The sequence below is a fragment of the Aedes aegypti genome, chromosome 2, assembly GCF_002204515.2.
Source record: "Aedes aegypti strain LVP_AGWG chromosome 2, AaegL5.0 Primary Assembly, whole genome shotgun sequence".
NCBI classification, from domain to species: domain Eukaryota; kingdom Metazoa; phylum Arthropoda; class Insecta; order Diptera; family Culicidae; genus Aedes; species Aedes aegypti.
Genome location: NC_035108.1, coordinates 107,066,168 through 107,085,182, shown reverse-complemented (window position 1 = coordinate 107,085,182; position 19,015 = coordinate 107,066,168). Strand labels below are relative to the sequence as shown.

The following is a 19,015-nucleotide window of genomic DNA, read 5'->3' as shown; positions in this document are numbered from 1 at the left end:
CAACACGAAGGAGAAATTATTTTTTTGGTTTTTTGACAGCTGAAAACGCTATTGAAAAATAAATGTCCACTCGGGGTAAGATCGACACTTTCATTTGAGGTAAAATCGACACCTTTCTTTGCTTCATAATCTAATTTCAGGGAATCTTTCTAATCGGAGGACTATCTCTGTAGTTTATGAGAGTCTTTATTTTCGAATTCCAATGAAGTTTATTGATGGCGAACTAGTTAACATGTAAAATATGACACTATGTGACTTGCCACAAGCTATCATTAAGTATTAAAAAAATATTTCTATGTTATCACGTTTCAACTTATTTGATGAAGCTTGAAGAAAGTTTTCTCATTTGAAATTGAAGAATTGACAGAATTTGAAATATTTTCATATAAATTAATCTTATAATTTATTTACAAACTATGAGGTTCGAAAGTTTTTATTATCTAAAAATAATTACACTTTTCTGTTTTGTAAAAATAAAACAGTATTTATTTTTAATCATTCGCCACAACTTCATCTTCGTAAACATTCCATGAACACAAATTAATAATATGTGTATTCACCCCAACAACAGCATGGGACATTTGAAATTTTCACATATATTTAGTGGATTTTAGGCCTCTCCTCAATAATTTACGTAATATGTGTATGATCCTTTTGAAAGAAGGGGTAATGAATGCCGAAAGTCATGTTTAAAGCACTCTTTTGAATTTGTAATGTGATGGTTATGTTTACAACGTATAAATTTTCCTCAAAGTGCATGTGTCGGTTTTACCCCAACAGGGTGTCGATCTTACCCGCACTCTCAATTGTCTCACCTAAAAATGATGAAATATCAATTTGGTTTAAATCACTATATAACCTTAATATATCATACAGCGATTGCAAGGATTGATAGATTTATAACCAAATATGTGATTCTACAACAATTTTAGGTTCGTTTAACAAGCTAAAGTACATAAATTTTATCAATAAGCTTAGGGTGTCGGTTTTACCCCGAATTCCCCTACGTATATCAAAACTGTTACGGAAATCGATGCCTCACTGTTCCCAAAAAAGGTGTTCGTCAGTTACACCCACCTAGTCGGGACCCGCACATCACAAAGTCACATAGGGCATAGCCGTCTCCACCCGCCTTTCCAGCAGGCAGTTTTACGCCGAACGTGATGCGCGTCTGTGTGTTCGTCATAGGGGCGTTAATATAACATGTAGCTAATTAAGATGCATTCGCGGTTTAGCTTGTGCTTATTGCTTGTTGGTTAAGTCAAGTCTTTCATATACATAGGCATGTGTGCACATGTGATTCAGTGTTCCTGTTCTCGGCCGGTTTACGTTCTCCGTCCTCATGCTCATGCACTTGATCGATAGCCGGTTCAGCTCGTCCCTTCAGTAGTTCAGTGTTGATCCTGAGCTTGAGCGGCTCAGTTGCCGAAGTCGCGCGTTCCCGTACTCTCGTGTTGGGTTGTAATCTATGTACTTCTAAGTGATTTGTCGGAGCTTTCGGAGCAAGTCGATAAATGTTTGGCGTATCGGACGAGAGCTTTCAATCGCGCATCGGTTGACGGAGGAAGTGTACAAAGTTGCTGCGGAGAAGATAAGCGAAGTGTGATCAGTGTAGGTTTCAAAACATACGAACGTATTGTGCTGATTAGTCGTTGTGTGTGGCGTTGGGTTTTCGAATTCCGAGAAATGTTTTGAGATTTTTTTTGTGCTTCGTTGTGAGGTATGATAAGAGCGAGCAAACTAATCGCCTAGCCGTTGGCAGAATACTTTTCGTTCCGTAGATTACTTGCGCAGTGCATGTTTGTAGACTACATATAGAGGGAGGCGAAGGTCTTCCACACTCGATTGAACAGGTCGGGGATCAATTTCGTCAGTTTAGTGAAGAGGTTGAAGAATCGAATCGTGTTGACTTTCACCGTTTCAGTGACACCGTGCTGATAACGTGGCGATAAGAACCAATAGGCGTGTGTGTGAAAGCGTGAAAAAATAGGTGATTCGTTATTGAAGTCATCATCAACTGAGGAGCAGCCGTTCAACAGTCATCATGTCAACACTACTCAATTTGGATAGCTACCGGCATGAGTTATTCGGTGAGTGATAATTACCATCAGAACAGTGCAGCACAGACACGCGAAGAAGACTGTGAAGTTGAGCTTCTCGGAAGTAATCAAAATGTGTCCATTCATCTGCTGCCTTTAATAATGTGCAGCTTTTCGAGACTATTTATTCGAAAAGAACGAGCGGTGGGGAAATACGTTGAACCTGGCTTTGTCTGAATAGCAAAACCAGTTTGAGGGAACTTCAGGGTTTGCTTTTATGATAACCATAAATCTGGTAAATATTTATCACTCTGTGCGAGTCGTTGTTCGTTTGCAAATGTGATCAAGATGTGTTTGCCTTGCGACTGGAAGGGTAACGTTTGCAGTTGTTTTTTTTTATCACTTCGATGTTAAAAATACGATTAACGGTGATAAAGGCTATGAATATGTGGAGCCTGGTGTAGCTTTTTTTGGCAAGAGTGTCAGTGGAAGTTGAGATTTTATTGCTGCAAATTTGTGTCCACAGTATTTGATGACACAATTTTCACTTTTTTAATTATTATGAGCCGGAACCTATTCTTGGGAACTTTGATTCACTGCGGTAGAGCGGTATTTTTTAAAAGCTACTGAGCTCATATTTGGCCATAACTTGCGTCGTATTGAAATTAGCGTTGGGCGAAATTGACCAGAACATCGATGGTTTTGAATCGATTCGATTTTCAAGCTCATATGACAATTTACAAAAACAGGCACTCAAAGAAGACAAAATGCACTATAAAGCTGATTAAAAATCAGGTTTATGGTTCATCAATCATTAAAAATTGTAATGAATTTCATCCTTTTGAATCGAAACAAAAAATCGAATGACAAAAATCGATTCACTCGATTTTGAGTGCTGCTAACATCGATTCAAAAAATCGATTAATCGGAACAAATTAATCGATTTTCGGAACATCGATTCAAAATGGCCCATTGCTAATTGAAATACTTCCTAATGCAAACTATCAGACAATTTGGGTGACAAAACTTTCATGCTAAAGTGAATCCTGGAAGTGCCCAAGTAGTTCTCTATCCTAATATTGAAATGCGATTTTCAAACAAATAAATTCATTTGCATAGATAAGATAGCAAACGAACATAGGCGGCGTCCATTTATTACGTAACGCTAAAATTGGAAATTTTTGACCCCCTCCCCCCCTCCGTAACGCTTTTTGTACGAAAAATTTTAAATTTTTGTATGAGCCGTAACGCTTGAGCCTACTCCCCCCTCCCCCTAGAGCGTTACGTAATTTGTGGATGGCGCCTTATGTTCCTTTTAGGGAATGATTTTGGATTGTGCTCCCAAATAACTAACTACACAGCGCAGCCAAGCCAAGGAACTTTAGCATGTGCTTGTAGGATTTTTTGTAGCTAACAATGCTCGCACGATCATATATAGTCCATGACCGAAGTTGCCTCTAGCTCAGATTCTTCGATTCAAGTGAGGAAACAATGGGTGCCGCTATACGCTGTCAGTATTTTCGGATTCACTGGATAATCATGAATATTACTCATGATTAACAAACAATCCAACATAAAAATCTTTTAAACTTCGTTATGGCAAATTAATCACAGTTTTTAATCACAAATCGTGATTAATTGTTCTGGTTAAAGAGGCTGTATCTTGGAGGTAGTGGTCAATATATTGGCTTTGTGAAGCGTAGCTTGCGACACATTCAACTTCATGAATTATTTAGTTTTAAACGGAAGTTTCAAGCGTAATTGATATACTTGAACATATGCCGGGTTGGTGTGTCGATTTCTCGGGGAAAGTATTTAAATATTGGTGCTGAAAGAATCATTAATAAGGCGAGAAAACCCCTGGTAACTCTAATATACTGCTTATCAAATGATTATATTATTTTTATACATACAAAAGTTTAATTGTATTTGCTCGCCTTTTTAGTGATTTTTAGTATTCTTTTTGTAAAGTGAAATGTTAAAATTCAATTAGTTGTTTAATCATACTCCAAAAAATCTTCCAAAATGAAAGTGAAGCACTATATTCGTAGTTCTGAAACCTAGCTTTCCATAGCTTCATGAATTCAAACCAAACCATTGAATTAATTTTCCAGGGATGTATTGGGATTATTTAGTAAAAACGGTTTGCGATTGAATATTTGCTGTAACGATGTTCAATAGGTTTTATATCAGATTTATTGCTAATCAAGGGACAAATTCATCATTATGTAATGAACAACTCGTTTGTTGCATATTTCAAGGCGTTTAGAGCATACTTTTGGGCATTTAATCATTAGCCTTTTAATGATTAACCATCAATCAATGATTATTAATAAAAGTAATAACCAAATGGCATCTTCCTAAGGCACCGTCCACAAATCACATAATGCTCGAAGGGGGAGGGGGTAGGCTCATACGGTGCGACTCAAAAGAAATTGAAAATGTTTCTACAAAATGCATTACGAAGAGGGGAAAGCTTTTTTGATCTCGAAAACGTTGTGACAATTTTCGGAATTTCCTACAAAGTATACAACAATCTTATAAACGGCCAAAAAACTAGTGCTAAGTCGAAATTTAGTGATCTGCCCCTATAAGCAGCAATCCTTCATGTTGAATGGTACCACTCACAAGCTTCCAACCGCGTTTTACGATTCGGATCAAATACAACTGAGAAATGCACCGTCTTACATGGAGGAAATATTTAAGGGTCCTTTTTAGTCTGATGATAACGTCCGTCAATACAAAGCAATGCCATGCTGTACTTGGTTGGATTTGGACGTTCCTTGGGTATAAACACTCATTGTTCGTGTCATAAGATATAAGAAATGCAAAATGTATTTATAAATTAGAAGGTAATGTTGTAAAATTTGTTAAACTTTGCTTAATGATTGATTGATGATTGATTAAATGTTTGACTTACGATTAAAATTATGATTACTGAATAAAATTAGCGATCTTTATGATTATGATTAATGATTAATGATTAAAACATAATATTGCAATGATTATGATTAGTAATTGATGATTAACTCTTGATTTGTTATGATTAATGATTAACATTTTTGATTAACCATTTATCAATAATCATGATTAAATTTATGATTAATCATTAACGCTCTGGAAAAAGGATATAGCTTTCATTTGAAGTTAAAAAAAATTTTGGCGGCTATTTTGAATTTGGCCGCCATCTTGAATTTTGTTAGAAAAATCGTTTTTTCACCATTAGCGCACCGCTAGTTTTTAATTATGAGATCACCATCAGAAAGCTGAGGAAAAATTGCGTAAGATTGGCTACAGAAACTAGATGAGCAATGGTATTTACCCTATTATTTATTTATTTATTTATTTATTTTTAACTTCAATTTTGAAAGAGGGAAAAACCCCTTTGAGTGATTTCACTTTGGAATCTTTCTCAAAAAGGCACAAAACCTCTTTATCTTTTCTGAAATCATTACAAAAAGAAAACTTAAGAACTAAAGGCTCATCCGGAATTGATCCATATCGGAGCCGTCGTAATCATCATGAGGGTCCTTTTGTATCCAAGTGACTGGAACTGAAACAGGTAAAATCTCCAAAGAAAAACAAATTATACGGAAGGTCCACTATCTGAAAATATATAAAAAACGTATCAACTAAAATAAGAAATCTCATTAAAATACCCATATAAAATTTTTAAAATATTCAAATTTTTACACGCCAGAATATCTCGGATAGAATTTGGTATATTGTGACCCAATTTTGTAATTTTTTCGAAAATAGCCTTTCTTGGCAAACTAAAACGAGTGCAATTAAAGACAATATGATCTATATCTTCATATGACTCACCGCATTCACAAAGATTTGAATCTTTGATATTTATGCGATATAAATGACTGTTGCATATATAATGATTAGACATAAGTCTAGAATAGAAACAAATAAAATAACGTCCAAGTGATAATTGATCAAACCAAGGCAAACACTTTACCTTTGGACAAATAGAATAACAATAACGCCCTTTATCACTAGCGTTCCAAGTATTTTGCCAATTGTCCATAGAATGTTGTTTCAATTTAGAAAAGTATTCGGATGGATAAATTACACGATTATAAATTATTCCACGAGAAACACCTAATTTTGCTAAAGAATCAGCTTGTTCATTACCGTAAATATTACAATGTGCTGGAACCCAAACAAATTTTATGATAAATCCTCTGCAAAACAAATCATTTAATATTTCTTTAATAGATAAAATAATATTACTTGTTTTGAAATTAAAATTGATAGTATTCAAAGCATGAAGACTGCTAAAACTATCAGAGCACACCATATAAATGTTTGGGGCACAATTTTTGATCAAGCAGCAAGCAAAATGAAGAGCTGTTAACTCAGCTATGTAAATGGAACAAGGAGTTTCTAATTTGAAAAAATGTGCTATGTGAAAGTTAAATACTCCAAAACCTGCTACATTATTTATCAAAGATCCATCTGTAAAATAAATTTGTTTGGGTTCAACTCCAATAAATTTACGCTGAAATAATAAATTAGCAAAAGAAGCACGAGCATTTGGATGAATATTTTTCAATTCTTCATGTAAGGTAAAATCAATATGAGGTCGAAAAGAGTGAACATTCATGCTGTATTCATGAAAACCAGGAGATGTATCTAACATGACATTATGAGCAGAACAATAAATAAATGAGCTCAATATTTTACTGGAAGGATTAATTTCATACAAAGATTTCAATATATTTATTATTGGATGATTGTTTGAAAAACATTGAAATAAAAACTTACAATTTAATTCATCGAAACGAATTCGGAGAGGAGTAATACCAGCTAAAACTTCAACAGATTTAGTATGGGTTGAATTCATTAATTTCAAACAAATTCTTAAACAACGAAATTGAATTTTTTCCAGTTTAGAAAAATGCGATTGAACAGCACTACCAAAAGAAAAACAACCATACTCCATTACAGAACGAATAGTTGTTTTATAAAGTGTAATTAAATCACTGGGATGAGCTCCCCACCAAGTACCAGTGATCGTTCGAAGAAAATTAATCCTCTTGGAACAAACGGTTTGAATATATTGAATATGATTATTCCATGTTAATTTAGGATCAAACCATATTCCTAAATATTTATATTCAAAAACTTGATCAATATGGTGATTATTTAAATACAAGTCAATATCAATTGGAGAGTGCTTTCGAGAAAAAATAATAAATTTAGTTTTTTGCACTGAAAAAGTAAAACCATTATTATGCGCCCATGTATCAATGTTGTCTAAACAACTTTGCATAAAATGACGAATAACTTCTCTATTCTTACCACTGATGGAAATAACCTTATCATCAGCAAATTGAATGAAATAACATCCATTAGGAATAATAGAAACAATATCTCTAGTGAATAAATTATATAAAAATGGACTTAAACAAGACCCCTGTGGAAGACCAAAATAACTGTAACGAATCATTTTTGTTGCACCATTATGAAAAAAATGCATAATTTTAAAAGAAAATAAATTGCACAAAAAATTTGCAATAATTAAGGGAAGTTTACAATCGATCATTTTATTATAGAGCAAATCTATCAGAACAGAATCATATGCACCAGAAACATCAAGAAATGTGGAAACTACATCTTGTTTCATGTTAAATGATAGCTCAATATGTGAAGTTAAAAGAGCTACACAATCACGTGTACCTCGACCTTTTCTAAAACCAAATTGAGACGAAGAAAAAATGTTGTTTTTTTCAGCCCATAATTCAAGCCGATTTAAAATCATCCTTTCCATTAATTTTCGAAGACAGGATAATAAACTAATTGGTCTTCTACTTTCAACTAGAGAAGGATTTTTACCAGGTTTTAAAATACTTACAACTTTTACAAAACGCCATTCCATTGGAAAAATATTTTGAAATAAAAAATTATTATATATTGAAAGTAAATGTAACTTCCCATCAATTGGTAAATTTTTCAACACTATAAATTTTATATTATCAATACCAGGTGCAGTGTTTTTCGTAATTGATAATGCCAGATCCATTTCTTCAATAGAAAATTCAGTACAAAGATTAGGGAAATAATTATATGATGAAGAATTTTTATATTTTATATCTAATGGTGTAAAATCAGGACATATTTTAGAAGCAAATTGATCAATCCAATCTTCCGAGTATTCCAAAACTGGTATATTAGAAACATTATAATTTCTCATGTTACGAGCAACAGTCCACAATTTTGATAAAGATGTATCAGAATCAAGATTTTCAATGAAATTTCTCCAATAGTTCCTTTTCTTAAATTTTGTAACTCGGGTAAATTGAGCTTCTGTTTTGCAATACAAAATATAATGCTCCCTAGATCCTGAACGCCTGAATAATTTAAAGGCATTAGATTTATTTTTCAAAGCAATGGTGCAATCCTCATCCCACCAAAATGAAGAGTGTTTTTTCTTAGAAGTAGATTGCATTATTTTTTTGGTTTGTGATTTTTTTAAACATTTAACTAATAATTTTGAAAAATTATCATAACTTTCAATTATGGAAAGTGAATTATCAAAACTGAGTAATGCAAGGGAAACTAAATCAGAAAATTTAACCCAATCTACATTTTTTGTCAAATCAGGAACACAATGTTCTAGATTATTTTGATTGAAATTAGGATTATAAATACTAATCAATATAGGAAGATGGTCACTTCCATTTGCATCTTCAACAGTTTCCCAAGAAGAATTCATGGATAAACAATTGGAACAAATAGATAAATCAATACAAGAATGGCGACCAGGAGGTACAACAATCCTGGTGAAAGAACCATCATTAAGAATATTTAAATTTAAGTCATCAATTACATCCATTATAAGTGAACCCCTACCATCAGTTTTATGGCTACCCCAAGCCAAGTTATGAGCATTCAAATCGCCTAGTATATAGAAAGGGGATGGAATATTATTTAAAATTGTTTTAAGCTCCAATAATGAAAATTTAGTTTGGGGAGGAATATATATGCAAATAATTGAAAATTCCAAACCATTATGTTTAATAGAAACAGCAACATATTCAATTTCTGAATCTATTGTAAAATCCAAATATTTAAACTCAATATTTTCTCGAATCCCAATAAGCACACCACCATATGCAGTGTTGCGATCTTTCCGGACAATGTTGAAAGATGGAATTCGAAACGATTTAGTTTCCTCTAACCACGTTTCATTTAAACAAAATATATCTACATCACAATTAACAACTAACACTTTTAATCTATCAATTTTGGGAATTATGCTTCGACAGTTCCACTGCAAAATGTTTAAATTATAATTTTTGGATGAAGCCATTACGAAGAAAATAAAGAGCAAATGAGGGGTCCAATTGAATTCAATTTTTCAAAAATGGAGGCCAAAAAAGGTAAAATTATCTTAATTATTTTTTTCCAAAACTCATTTAAACCTAGAAACTCAATCAATTCTTCCAAAATATGTAAAATAGAATTATCTTCACCTGAATTTTCAGTTTTTTGAAAAGTAGAATTAGAATTGTTATTTTTTTCATTAGAGTTTTCTTCAGAATAAGTCATATTTTTCTGAAAACCAGGAATAACTCGAGAAGTAGGAGAACTAAGAGGAGGAAAATTGGTATCAAATGATGTTGATGGTTGAGGATTTGTAAAATCATCATTTTTTATAATTGATTTTATAATTCTTTTTCTTTTATTGGGAGGTTTATATACAAAATGTTCGTGATCATCATTTGATACCTCATTATCAACATTCTGTGAAAGAGGAGCGAACATATTCGTTGAGGGTAAATCAGAAATTGTTTTAGTTACTTCAGAGTATGATAATTTGCTTCTATTTTTAATTTTATGATTCGATTGTGTTTGGTGTGCAATATAAACAGAACATTCTTTTAAGAAATTATGTTTTTTACCACAATAAATACAAATATCTGAAGATTTGTTACAATCAACAGATGAATGACCTTCACCACATTTAGAACATTTTAATTTGTTCGAACAAAATTGCGATGTATGACCGAAAAGAAGGCAACGATCGCAATGCATAATCTTCGGATAATAAAGTCTTACTTGAAAAATAACATTGTCTATATCTACATAATCTGGTAGAACAGATCCTTCAAATGTAATTTTTATGCAATTGGAATGCATGTATGATGATTTTTTATCAGAAAATGTTAATTTCGATAATCGCATGCAATCTAAAATTTTCACAGGTGGAATAGCTTTATTTTTAAATTTGCCAGAACCGAAATTAACAATATCATTACAATCCAAATCTTCATCATAAATGATCCCGTTAATTTCACACGAGTCACAAGGTGCGTAAACTCGATATGAATTACAAAATAGTTTAGATTCTAGTAATGAATTTGCGTCATCACGAGATCCGAAAATAACCCTCAATTTGTCAAGAGAAATTTTTTTAATTTCCTTGACAGATTTATACAATTTATAAATTTCCGAAGATATTAAAAGAACATTTATAGGTTTTTCCTTTTTGCGAAAATAAACAACAAAAGGACCTAAAAAACTGGAGGGATAAGTTTTAATACGAAAACGTTTGGTAGAAGATAATTCACTATTTTCACCGGATGTCCCATCCCCGTCAGTCTCCATAATGGAAAATTGACGGGGTAATTATAAAAAATAAACAAATATAATAATAATATTGATAATGTATACGAGTAATAATAATTAGAATAATAAAATAAATAAAATTATACTTAAGGAACTTCAATCTGATACAACGACTTGAGATCGTCGATGCCAACCAAGTATTTTCACCAGCACAAAAATAAACTTGATTAGTTGAAGCTTGATTTTTTAAGTTCGTTTCTATTTCATCAAATCCTTGACGATATCAGCTTGTTCGAGTTTCTTCCTTCAAATTCGAATTCACACCACCAGCACACGGCCAAACAGCCAAACAGCTTTTATTTTCCACAAGCACCAAACTTGTCAGTACAGTTCGTCTCATGCAAATCCTCGATGTTCCAGATCGTAAAATGTCCACCTTCGAAACCAATTGCTTGGAAATGAAATCCACCTGAAAAATGGAAAAAAATTGACAAGCGCAGAAACAATACCGGCAACCCGGTCAAAGCCTACTTACCAAATATGAGGTATTTACCCTATGAAATGAACGATTTTCTAAATCATGTTCTAAGATTTTGACGTATATGGCGAGTGCAATCAATGCAAACATTATTTTTTGTACAACAAAGAAACAAGATTTCAATAGGTGGTGTATTATTCGAGTCAGATGAAGACTGGGAGTATTATTTTGAGTGAAAAAAATGGCGGCCATCTTGGATTTTGACGCCATCTTGGTTTTATGGAGTAGAATGAGTTTTCACCTTGTTAATACTCAACATATTGAATATTAATGCTACCTTTACACTTACTTTTCTTCTTGTCGTCTTTTTCCTGACGTTACGTCCCTACTGGAACAGGGCCAGCCCCCAGCTGTGAACAAAAACAAATTATTAAATAGGATTTTTAACGCTTATTTGCTACCTGAATGATTGTTCTGCATATCTTCGAGTTGAAAAATAGCATTTATTCTTCCATTTTATTGGTCTAAAACCATTGATAGAAATTAACAATCAGTTGAACAGCTGAGATAAGATAAGAAAGAAAGAATCTGATGTTTTTTTAACGGAGGCCTCATAATTCAACATGATGAGCGTGAGATGGTAAAAAATCATTCTGTTAAAATCTAAGATGGTGTCCAAATCCAAGATGGCCGCCAGATTTTCCAACCTCAAAATGATATACCTTGCATTACGTCCACATTAGAACAAAGCCTGCTTATCATCTTTTAATTTCGATATTTTTCACATGCATGTTGGGCGGTAGTAAAAACGATACTTTATGGTTCAGAAAATCAAAGATTTGTTTTTCTTAAAAATTTAAGATTTTCATTATAAATTAGCAAGGATGGAAAAAAATCGACTCTAGCGACTAACAACATAGTGTTTGAATGGTCTAAGAGGGCCTTTGCTCCTGCCGAAGCATGATTTGAACAGCTCACTACGCGCGCATAGTAAAGATATATGGAGCATCTGATGCACTGTTTGTCGCGGGATAAACCGTTTGTCGGATGTTGTAACATGTTGCGATCACCCAAACCATGCCCGATTGACTTTCGGATCAAAAATGGCATACCAGAAGGTAGATCACAGAATAAAGGCGTAGAAATCCTCCGAAAGTTATGACTTAAATTTGCAAACAATTGATCGTTAGCCCACATGCCGAGCGATTCATTTTTCGCGGAGCAAAGTTTGTTGTTAGGACTTGACGACTAATGGTTTATCGTTGTTGCTATGCTCGCATGACAAAGAATAACCGCGATGCATCATTTATTTTATCATGATCACTAGATTTCCATCCTTGTAAATTAGTGTACTTTTGACAATGTTTTACGTTGAAACTACAGATATTACCACAAGACTTACTAATGTCCCAACGCGCAAAAAATTTACCGTGTGCATTTTTGTCATTGATTGAAGTTTAAAATTCAATCAATGACAAAAATGCACACGGTAATTTTTTTTTGTTTATTTCAATCAATGTTTTTGAACAATTTTCATTCATTGAATTTATTTATTCATTATTCCTGAATTCAAAGGTATGTCGAAGAATTATTCTCTTATGAAAAACCGCATTATATAAGAAAATTCCTATTTAATAACCTGTATTTATAACTAATAAAGCTGAGTACCAGGCGCAGCTCCGGTAGGGACGTAAAGTCAGGAAAATGGAGAATAATAAGAAGAAGAGTATACGTAACCTTGTTTTTATTGGTAGCTCCTAAATTCGACATGCTCAGTGCTAGCAAGGTGAAAAATTCATTCTACTACTTAAAATCAAAATGGCGTCAAAATCAAAGATGGCCGCCAGATTTTATCACTTCAAATAATACTCTTATTCTTCACTCGACTCGAATAAAACATCAACGATTGAAAGATTGTTTTTTTTTGTTGTACAAAAAATGATGTTTGCATTGATTGCACTCGCAATATATGTCAAAATCGTAGAACATGATTTAGAAAATCATTCATTTCATAGCGTAAATACCATTGCTCATCTAGTTTCTGTAGCCTTACGCAATTTTTTCTCAGCTTTCTGATGGTGATCTCAAAATTAAAAACTAGCGGTGCGCTAATGGTGAGAAAACGATTTTTTCTAACAAAATTCAAGATGGCGGCCAAATTCAAAATGACCGCCAAAATTTTTTTTAACTTCAAATGAAAGCTATATGCTTTCGCTATGCGATGCCACTAAGCTTGCTATGTGTTCCAAGGGAAATATGAGACATATCACGTGAAGAAAAACCCTAGATTTATCGAAAAATGGGCTTTTTCGCAAACTGTTTATCTAGCTGGCGTACGAGGGGTCCACCAATTTGAGAAAACCGAAAAGACCACCCTTAAGTTTTATCGAAAACTAGCGATCAATGACATAAAATTGGAATTCTAACGATGGGTGCCGATGGCGGCCTGGTTTCAGCGAGATTGCTCTTGTAGTATTTGTATTTAAACTCAATATGTTTTAATATTTTTTCAAAATTTTAGATGTTCAATTTTTTAATTTAAAGAAGATTCTAATAATTCACATTCCATTTTAGGGCAACGTAAGAACTTCATCTACGATCACATAAAACTCGACGCGAGACGGAACACAACACTAATTGTTCTTGCAAATTAAAAAGGATATTAAAACAGTACCGTAAAACGGGGTCCAGATAGCCGTAGCGGTAAACGCGCAGCTATCCAGCAAGACCAAGCTGAGGGTGGTGGATTCGAATCCCACCTGTCGAGGATCTTTTCGGGTTGGAAATTTTCTCGACTTCCCAGGGCATAGAGTATCTTCGTACCTGCCACACGATATACGCATGCAAAAATGGTCATTGGCATAGTAAGCTCTCAGTTAATAACTGTGGAAGTGCTCATAAGAACAGTAAGCTGAGAAGCAGGCTCTGTCACAGTGGGGACGTAAGGCCAGAAAGAAGAAGAAGAAGTAAAACGGGGTAACTTTGATAATGCGGGTAACTTTGATAGTGCGAGACCCACAACATATTAAACAAAATAACGAAGTTTCTGTCAATCAGTTAAGAAATGCAAAAGAAATGAGTAGGGGAAAAGCACTACTTTTCGACCAACAAAAGAATTCTCTGCCAATTTCCGGATTTCCTTACAAAGTAGGCCAAAATCGTATGAATAGGTCGATAACTTGAGCTGGGTCGAAAATTGGTGCTTTTCCCCTATTAGTATGACATCTCATGTCAAAGCTATTTTCGTTGTAATCAAGTGCATGTAAGGATTTATATGCAAATACACCCGATTCTATTATTATTATTATTATTATCTTTATTAGGGAGATTTTCAGCCCAGGGCTGGTTCATCTCCACTCACACCCGATTCTGTTTTTGCACGGATTTATTTTTACACGGCCCTGCAATAAAAGTTTCCATACATATTTTTTTTTGCCAAAACCTTATTTTTGCATGAAACGTCGAGAAATGGTATTACTTTTTTGCACGGTTTTTGAAATATGAACTGAAAACTTTTTTTTGCACGGTACGCATCCCAAGTGCAAAAACAGAATCGGGTGTACTAAAAAATTACAAGATTTTAACATTTTTGCAACGCTTACAGACAATCACTAGTGTTCTACGATCACTATTTGATAAAGTCATAATGAGTTCGTCACTTATCCAAGACAAAATTTTTACAAACAGGAACCATTTTTGTAATCTAAGTCAGAAATTTCCATATAGCGTTAAACGCCTAGAGGTATGCAATGCCCTATAAATGTTCCGTAATTCATTCAATTTTGTTCGATTTATACTCCATTATCAAAGTTACCGCAAAACAGAAAACCAACTTTCAATTATGAAAAATAATATATCCATTCAGAATAAATCTTTTGGCAATCTATCAGGTGCAAGCGATAGCTAGGATGTCAGTACTTGTTTTAAAAATATAAATTGTAATTCTTTGAAACAGCATGCTTAAATATTCAAGTTTTCTTCGGAAAAACTATCAAAGTTACCCCATTTTACGGTGCCTTTTTAGGTCGAACGGTTTCGGGCTCGATGTTGCCTATTTACGGAACGTTTTCCGACCCTAATAACACAGCGTAACAAAAATGACATTTTTGCGTGTCTCAAGGATCAAAATATGTGTCTCGAGTAGATTTGGGGTAGCTGAATCTGATACCATTTTCAGAAATGTTCCAGTCCAGCACGTCACAATTTTTAGCTACAGGTCGCCAAAGTTGTATAAAACATTGATTTTATTGATGTTTACATGAAATTTAAAGTATAATTTATCAAAAAAATGTGATCTTATACGCAAAGCATGCTGTTTTGCACTTAAACTTTCATTTTGGAATAAATTTGGTTGAAATTGCGCGATTAAATTTAAATTAAATCGATTTTTTCGACATGTTTGCTGTCTCCATACAAAATTTTTCGTTTCTCTTATATGGTAAAATACAATGCTTTTTAAAATCATCAAAAAATAACTTTTCCGCATCGAAAGTATTTTAAACTTTGCCGATAAGTATTGTTATACACATAATGTTTGAATACTGTGACAAATTAAGCAAATAAATTGCCTTACAAGCTGGCAAACTTGCATGCAAGTTGGCTAAAATAGTCAATTTTTGCATTTACAACAGCCAATATCTCAAAAACTAGATGTTCTATGATATTTTTGAAAACCGGCAATGGTTTCAGCAACCAAAAACGACAAAAACAAAACCGTGTTCCGCAGTGTAATATAGTCTAATAGAGCTTCTTGAAAAAAATACGTTATTTTATTCCATTTGAGCTGATTAAATTATCCTGTTATAACTGGAACAGAATTTCAGCTACGTTCATCATTATAACAAAATTATATCATAACAGGACATACTATAACTGTGTTTTATTGTCTGAAACAAAATTACCAAGAACAAATCAGTTTGTCGATTGTTTACGCCAGTAACTGTGACGTAATGTTTTACAGTTAAGAAGCGTAAGCAATTTGAAGAACACCAAGTCCATGTTCATTTAGGATGAGAAGATGTAGAACCAGTGGAGCTTGTGTCACCCTTTACTTCAAGTATATCAATAGCCTCTATCGTTGGGGCGTCAGATCCATCTGGGTGGTTTGGTACATTCCCGTTAAAGACTTGTTTTTTTTAGACAGTATTAAACCTTTTTATATCATTTGTGTCATTTTCTAAAAATAAACCTAATCACTTTAAAATATTTACCCAAAAAGTGAGTTAAAATGTATAGCTTTACCATAATTGATTTTTACCCAAAGTGTTTTTTGTAACAACATATGTTACAATTTTGATAAGCTGTAGTGCAAAATGTTAGTTATTTTAACAACATTTTTCTTCTTTTTGGCATGACGTCCCCACTGTGACCCCCTGCCTGCTTCTCATCTTAGTGTTCCTCTGAGCACTTCCACAGTTATTAACTGAGAGCTTTCTTTGTCAAAGTTTCCATGTTCGCATTCGTATATCGTGTGGCAGGTACGAAAATACTTTATGCCCAGGGAAGTCAAAGAAATTTCCATTACGAACAGATCCTGATCCGACCAGGAATCGAACCCAGACACCTTCAGCATAACTTTGCTTTGTAAGCCTCGGCTAAGCAAGTCAACTGATTACTCACGCTGATTTTGATTCTGATCGTGTCCCTGTTACATTTCAAATATTCCATGAAGGGATACTCAATCATATCATCAGCTTCGTTTTCAATTTTTCACGAGCCGATTTTAATACATATGAAACATACATCGATAGTAATCTTGATGTTAAATTTTTTTTGCAAACGAAACTTGATATTGACATAGTTCTCGAAACTTTATTTAATTCCATTTTAGAGGCAAGGGGCACTGAAATACTAAAATGGGAAGTAACAATCAAAATCGTGATTATAGACGATGATCTTAAACTCTTGATCCGTCTTGATCCTGTTATAAAATATATTGGTAGAATCTACAGAAACTCGATTTTCTCAATTAAAAAACAAAAATTTTGAATATAAAATATCTTAATTGCACCCTGCCTTTAAGCCCTTTTGGAAATTATTACTATCAAGAAACTTTCAGAGAGTAACTTATCATTCTTAGTTGATAAATTTAACAAATGCTTTCAGTTGGCATATTTTCCTGACAAATGGACAAATGCCAAGGTTGTACCAGTTTTAAAACCAAACAAAAATCCTGCTGAAGCTTCTAGCTGTCGTCCAATCAGCTTGCTCTCCTTCATCAGTAAACTTTTTGAAAAGGTCGTTTTGAACAGAATGATGGTCCACATCAACGAAAATTCAATTTTTGCCAATGAACAGTTCGGATTCCGCCATGGACATTCGACCACTCATCAACTTTTACGTGTAACAAATTTGATCCGTTCCAACAAATCTGAAGGCTATTCTACTGGTCTTGCTCTTCTAGACATAGAAAATGCATGCGGAAGTGCCATGAAGGCTTGATCGTAAAATTAAAAAAAAAAAAAACTTTAATTTTACAACATACATTGTTAGAATAATTCAAAGTTATCTGTCAAATCGTTCACTTCAGGTTAATTATCAAAGCTCCAAGTCTGAAAGACTTCCTATAGCAGACTGCAAAAAGTTTGGATATTTTTTCTTCATACTTGCAAAAACGGAATATTTATCCTAATGCTTCCAAAACTCTTCCCACATAAACCAAAAGCTATATATTTAAAACCTTCAAGTAGACTTGTTTTCGCGATGAGAGGGGTTCGCGAAATGAAGTACAGAGCTCATGCAAAATACAAAATTTGACTTTCGAAAATCACATTGAGAACTTTAAAGTTAAATTTAACAATTATCCATAAAATGTCTGCATCCAATTATTAACAGAAAATCAAAACGTGGTCTCAAGAACAAGCATTTGATTTTAAAATCAATCTCCAGGCCGTTCATGTTGAACGCTGTACAAATATAGGATAGCTGATGCTAGGGAGAAGGATCTATATAGAATTCAAAATAAAGGTTTGGAGATGATTCTGAAGCAGCCAACAGCCAGCAGATAATTCACAATTCGCTATTCAAAAAATTGCAAATTGATGCTCTAGTATTCATATACTAAACAGGTTCCAACAAATTAGGCTAATGAATCCGATCCGTGTTTCAGTGAACCGGTTCTGCTACATTTGTGGGAAGTCAACGCGTTGACCTTGTGGTGCTCATCCAGAAGCGAGGAAATCAAACTCCATCCTAGATAAATATTGTACCAATTGGAGATATTATTTTTTTCCGGGTTAAACATGATCCGATAAGTAAAACGCTCTCACATACATTGTTTCAATATATACAGAGCATAATCTCTTTGGTGTGGTTTTACTGATTTTAGATAGTTTTATCTGTATTCTAAAAAGGCCTTCCTTAACGGAGTGGTTAAAGTCCGCGACTACAATACAAAGTCATGCTAAAGGTGTCTGGGTTCAATTCCCGGTCGGTCCAGGATCTTTTCGTAATAGAAATCTCGTTGACTTCCTGTCAACTGTGGAAGTGCTCATTGAACACTAAGCTGAAAAGCAGGCTTTGTCGCAGTGAGGGCGTGATGTCAAGAAGAAGAAGAATTAACTGTATTCTAATGTGGTGCCTCACCTTAAGATGAAGCTTTGGCATACCATGACCTCACAGTTATGGATCAAATAGTGTGGAGTCCAACCTATAAAATTCAATAAAACGACATGGAAAACGTAAAATTGTAATTGAAAAGCACGAATTGAATCGTTTCAAATTGGAACTTCGGTTAGTAAACTGTTTTGAGTGTAATATTTACATAGGATTTCATAAACATTAAAAATTGCATCGGTTTCTGAAAACCATATTATGGATCAATTTTCATATTATGGATCAAATTGTGACATATTACGGATCAGTGCGCAAAATCAAGAGATTTTAAACTCAATGCATCTGTATTGCATGATTTGGT

At 33.7% G+C, this 19,015-nt stretch overlaps 1 protein-coding gene across 1 annotated transcript in view; it reads left to right on the top strand.

The window, feature by feature from the left end:
• Window positions 1-1,159: 1,159 nt before the first annotated feature.
• The window catches only part of LOC5569427 (nuclear factor NF-kappa-B p110 subunit), an 81,169-nt gene continuing 63,313 nt past the window's right edge, over window positions 1,160-19,015 (top strand). Inside the window, exon 1 of the mRNA XM_001658467.3 lies at window positions 1,160-2,090. Within this exon, the coding sequence (XP_001658517.2) occupies window positions 2,045-2,090 (46 nt within the window). The 5' untranslated portion in view covers window positions 1,160-2,044. The remainder of the gene's footprint in view (window positions 2,091-19,015) is intronic.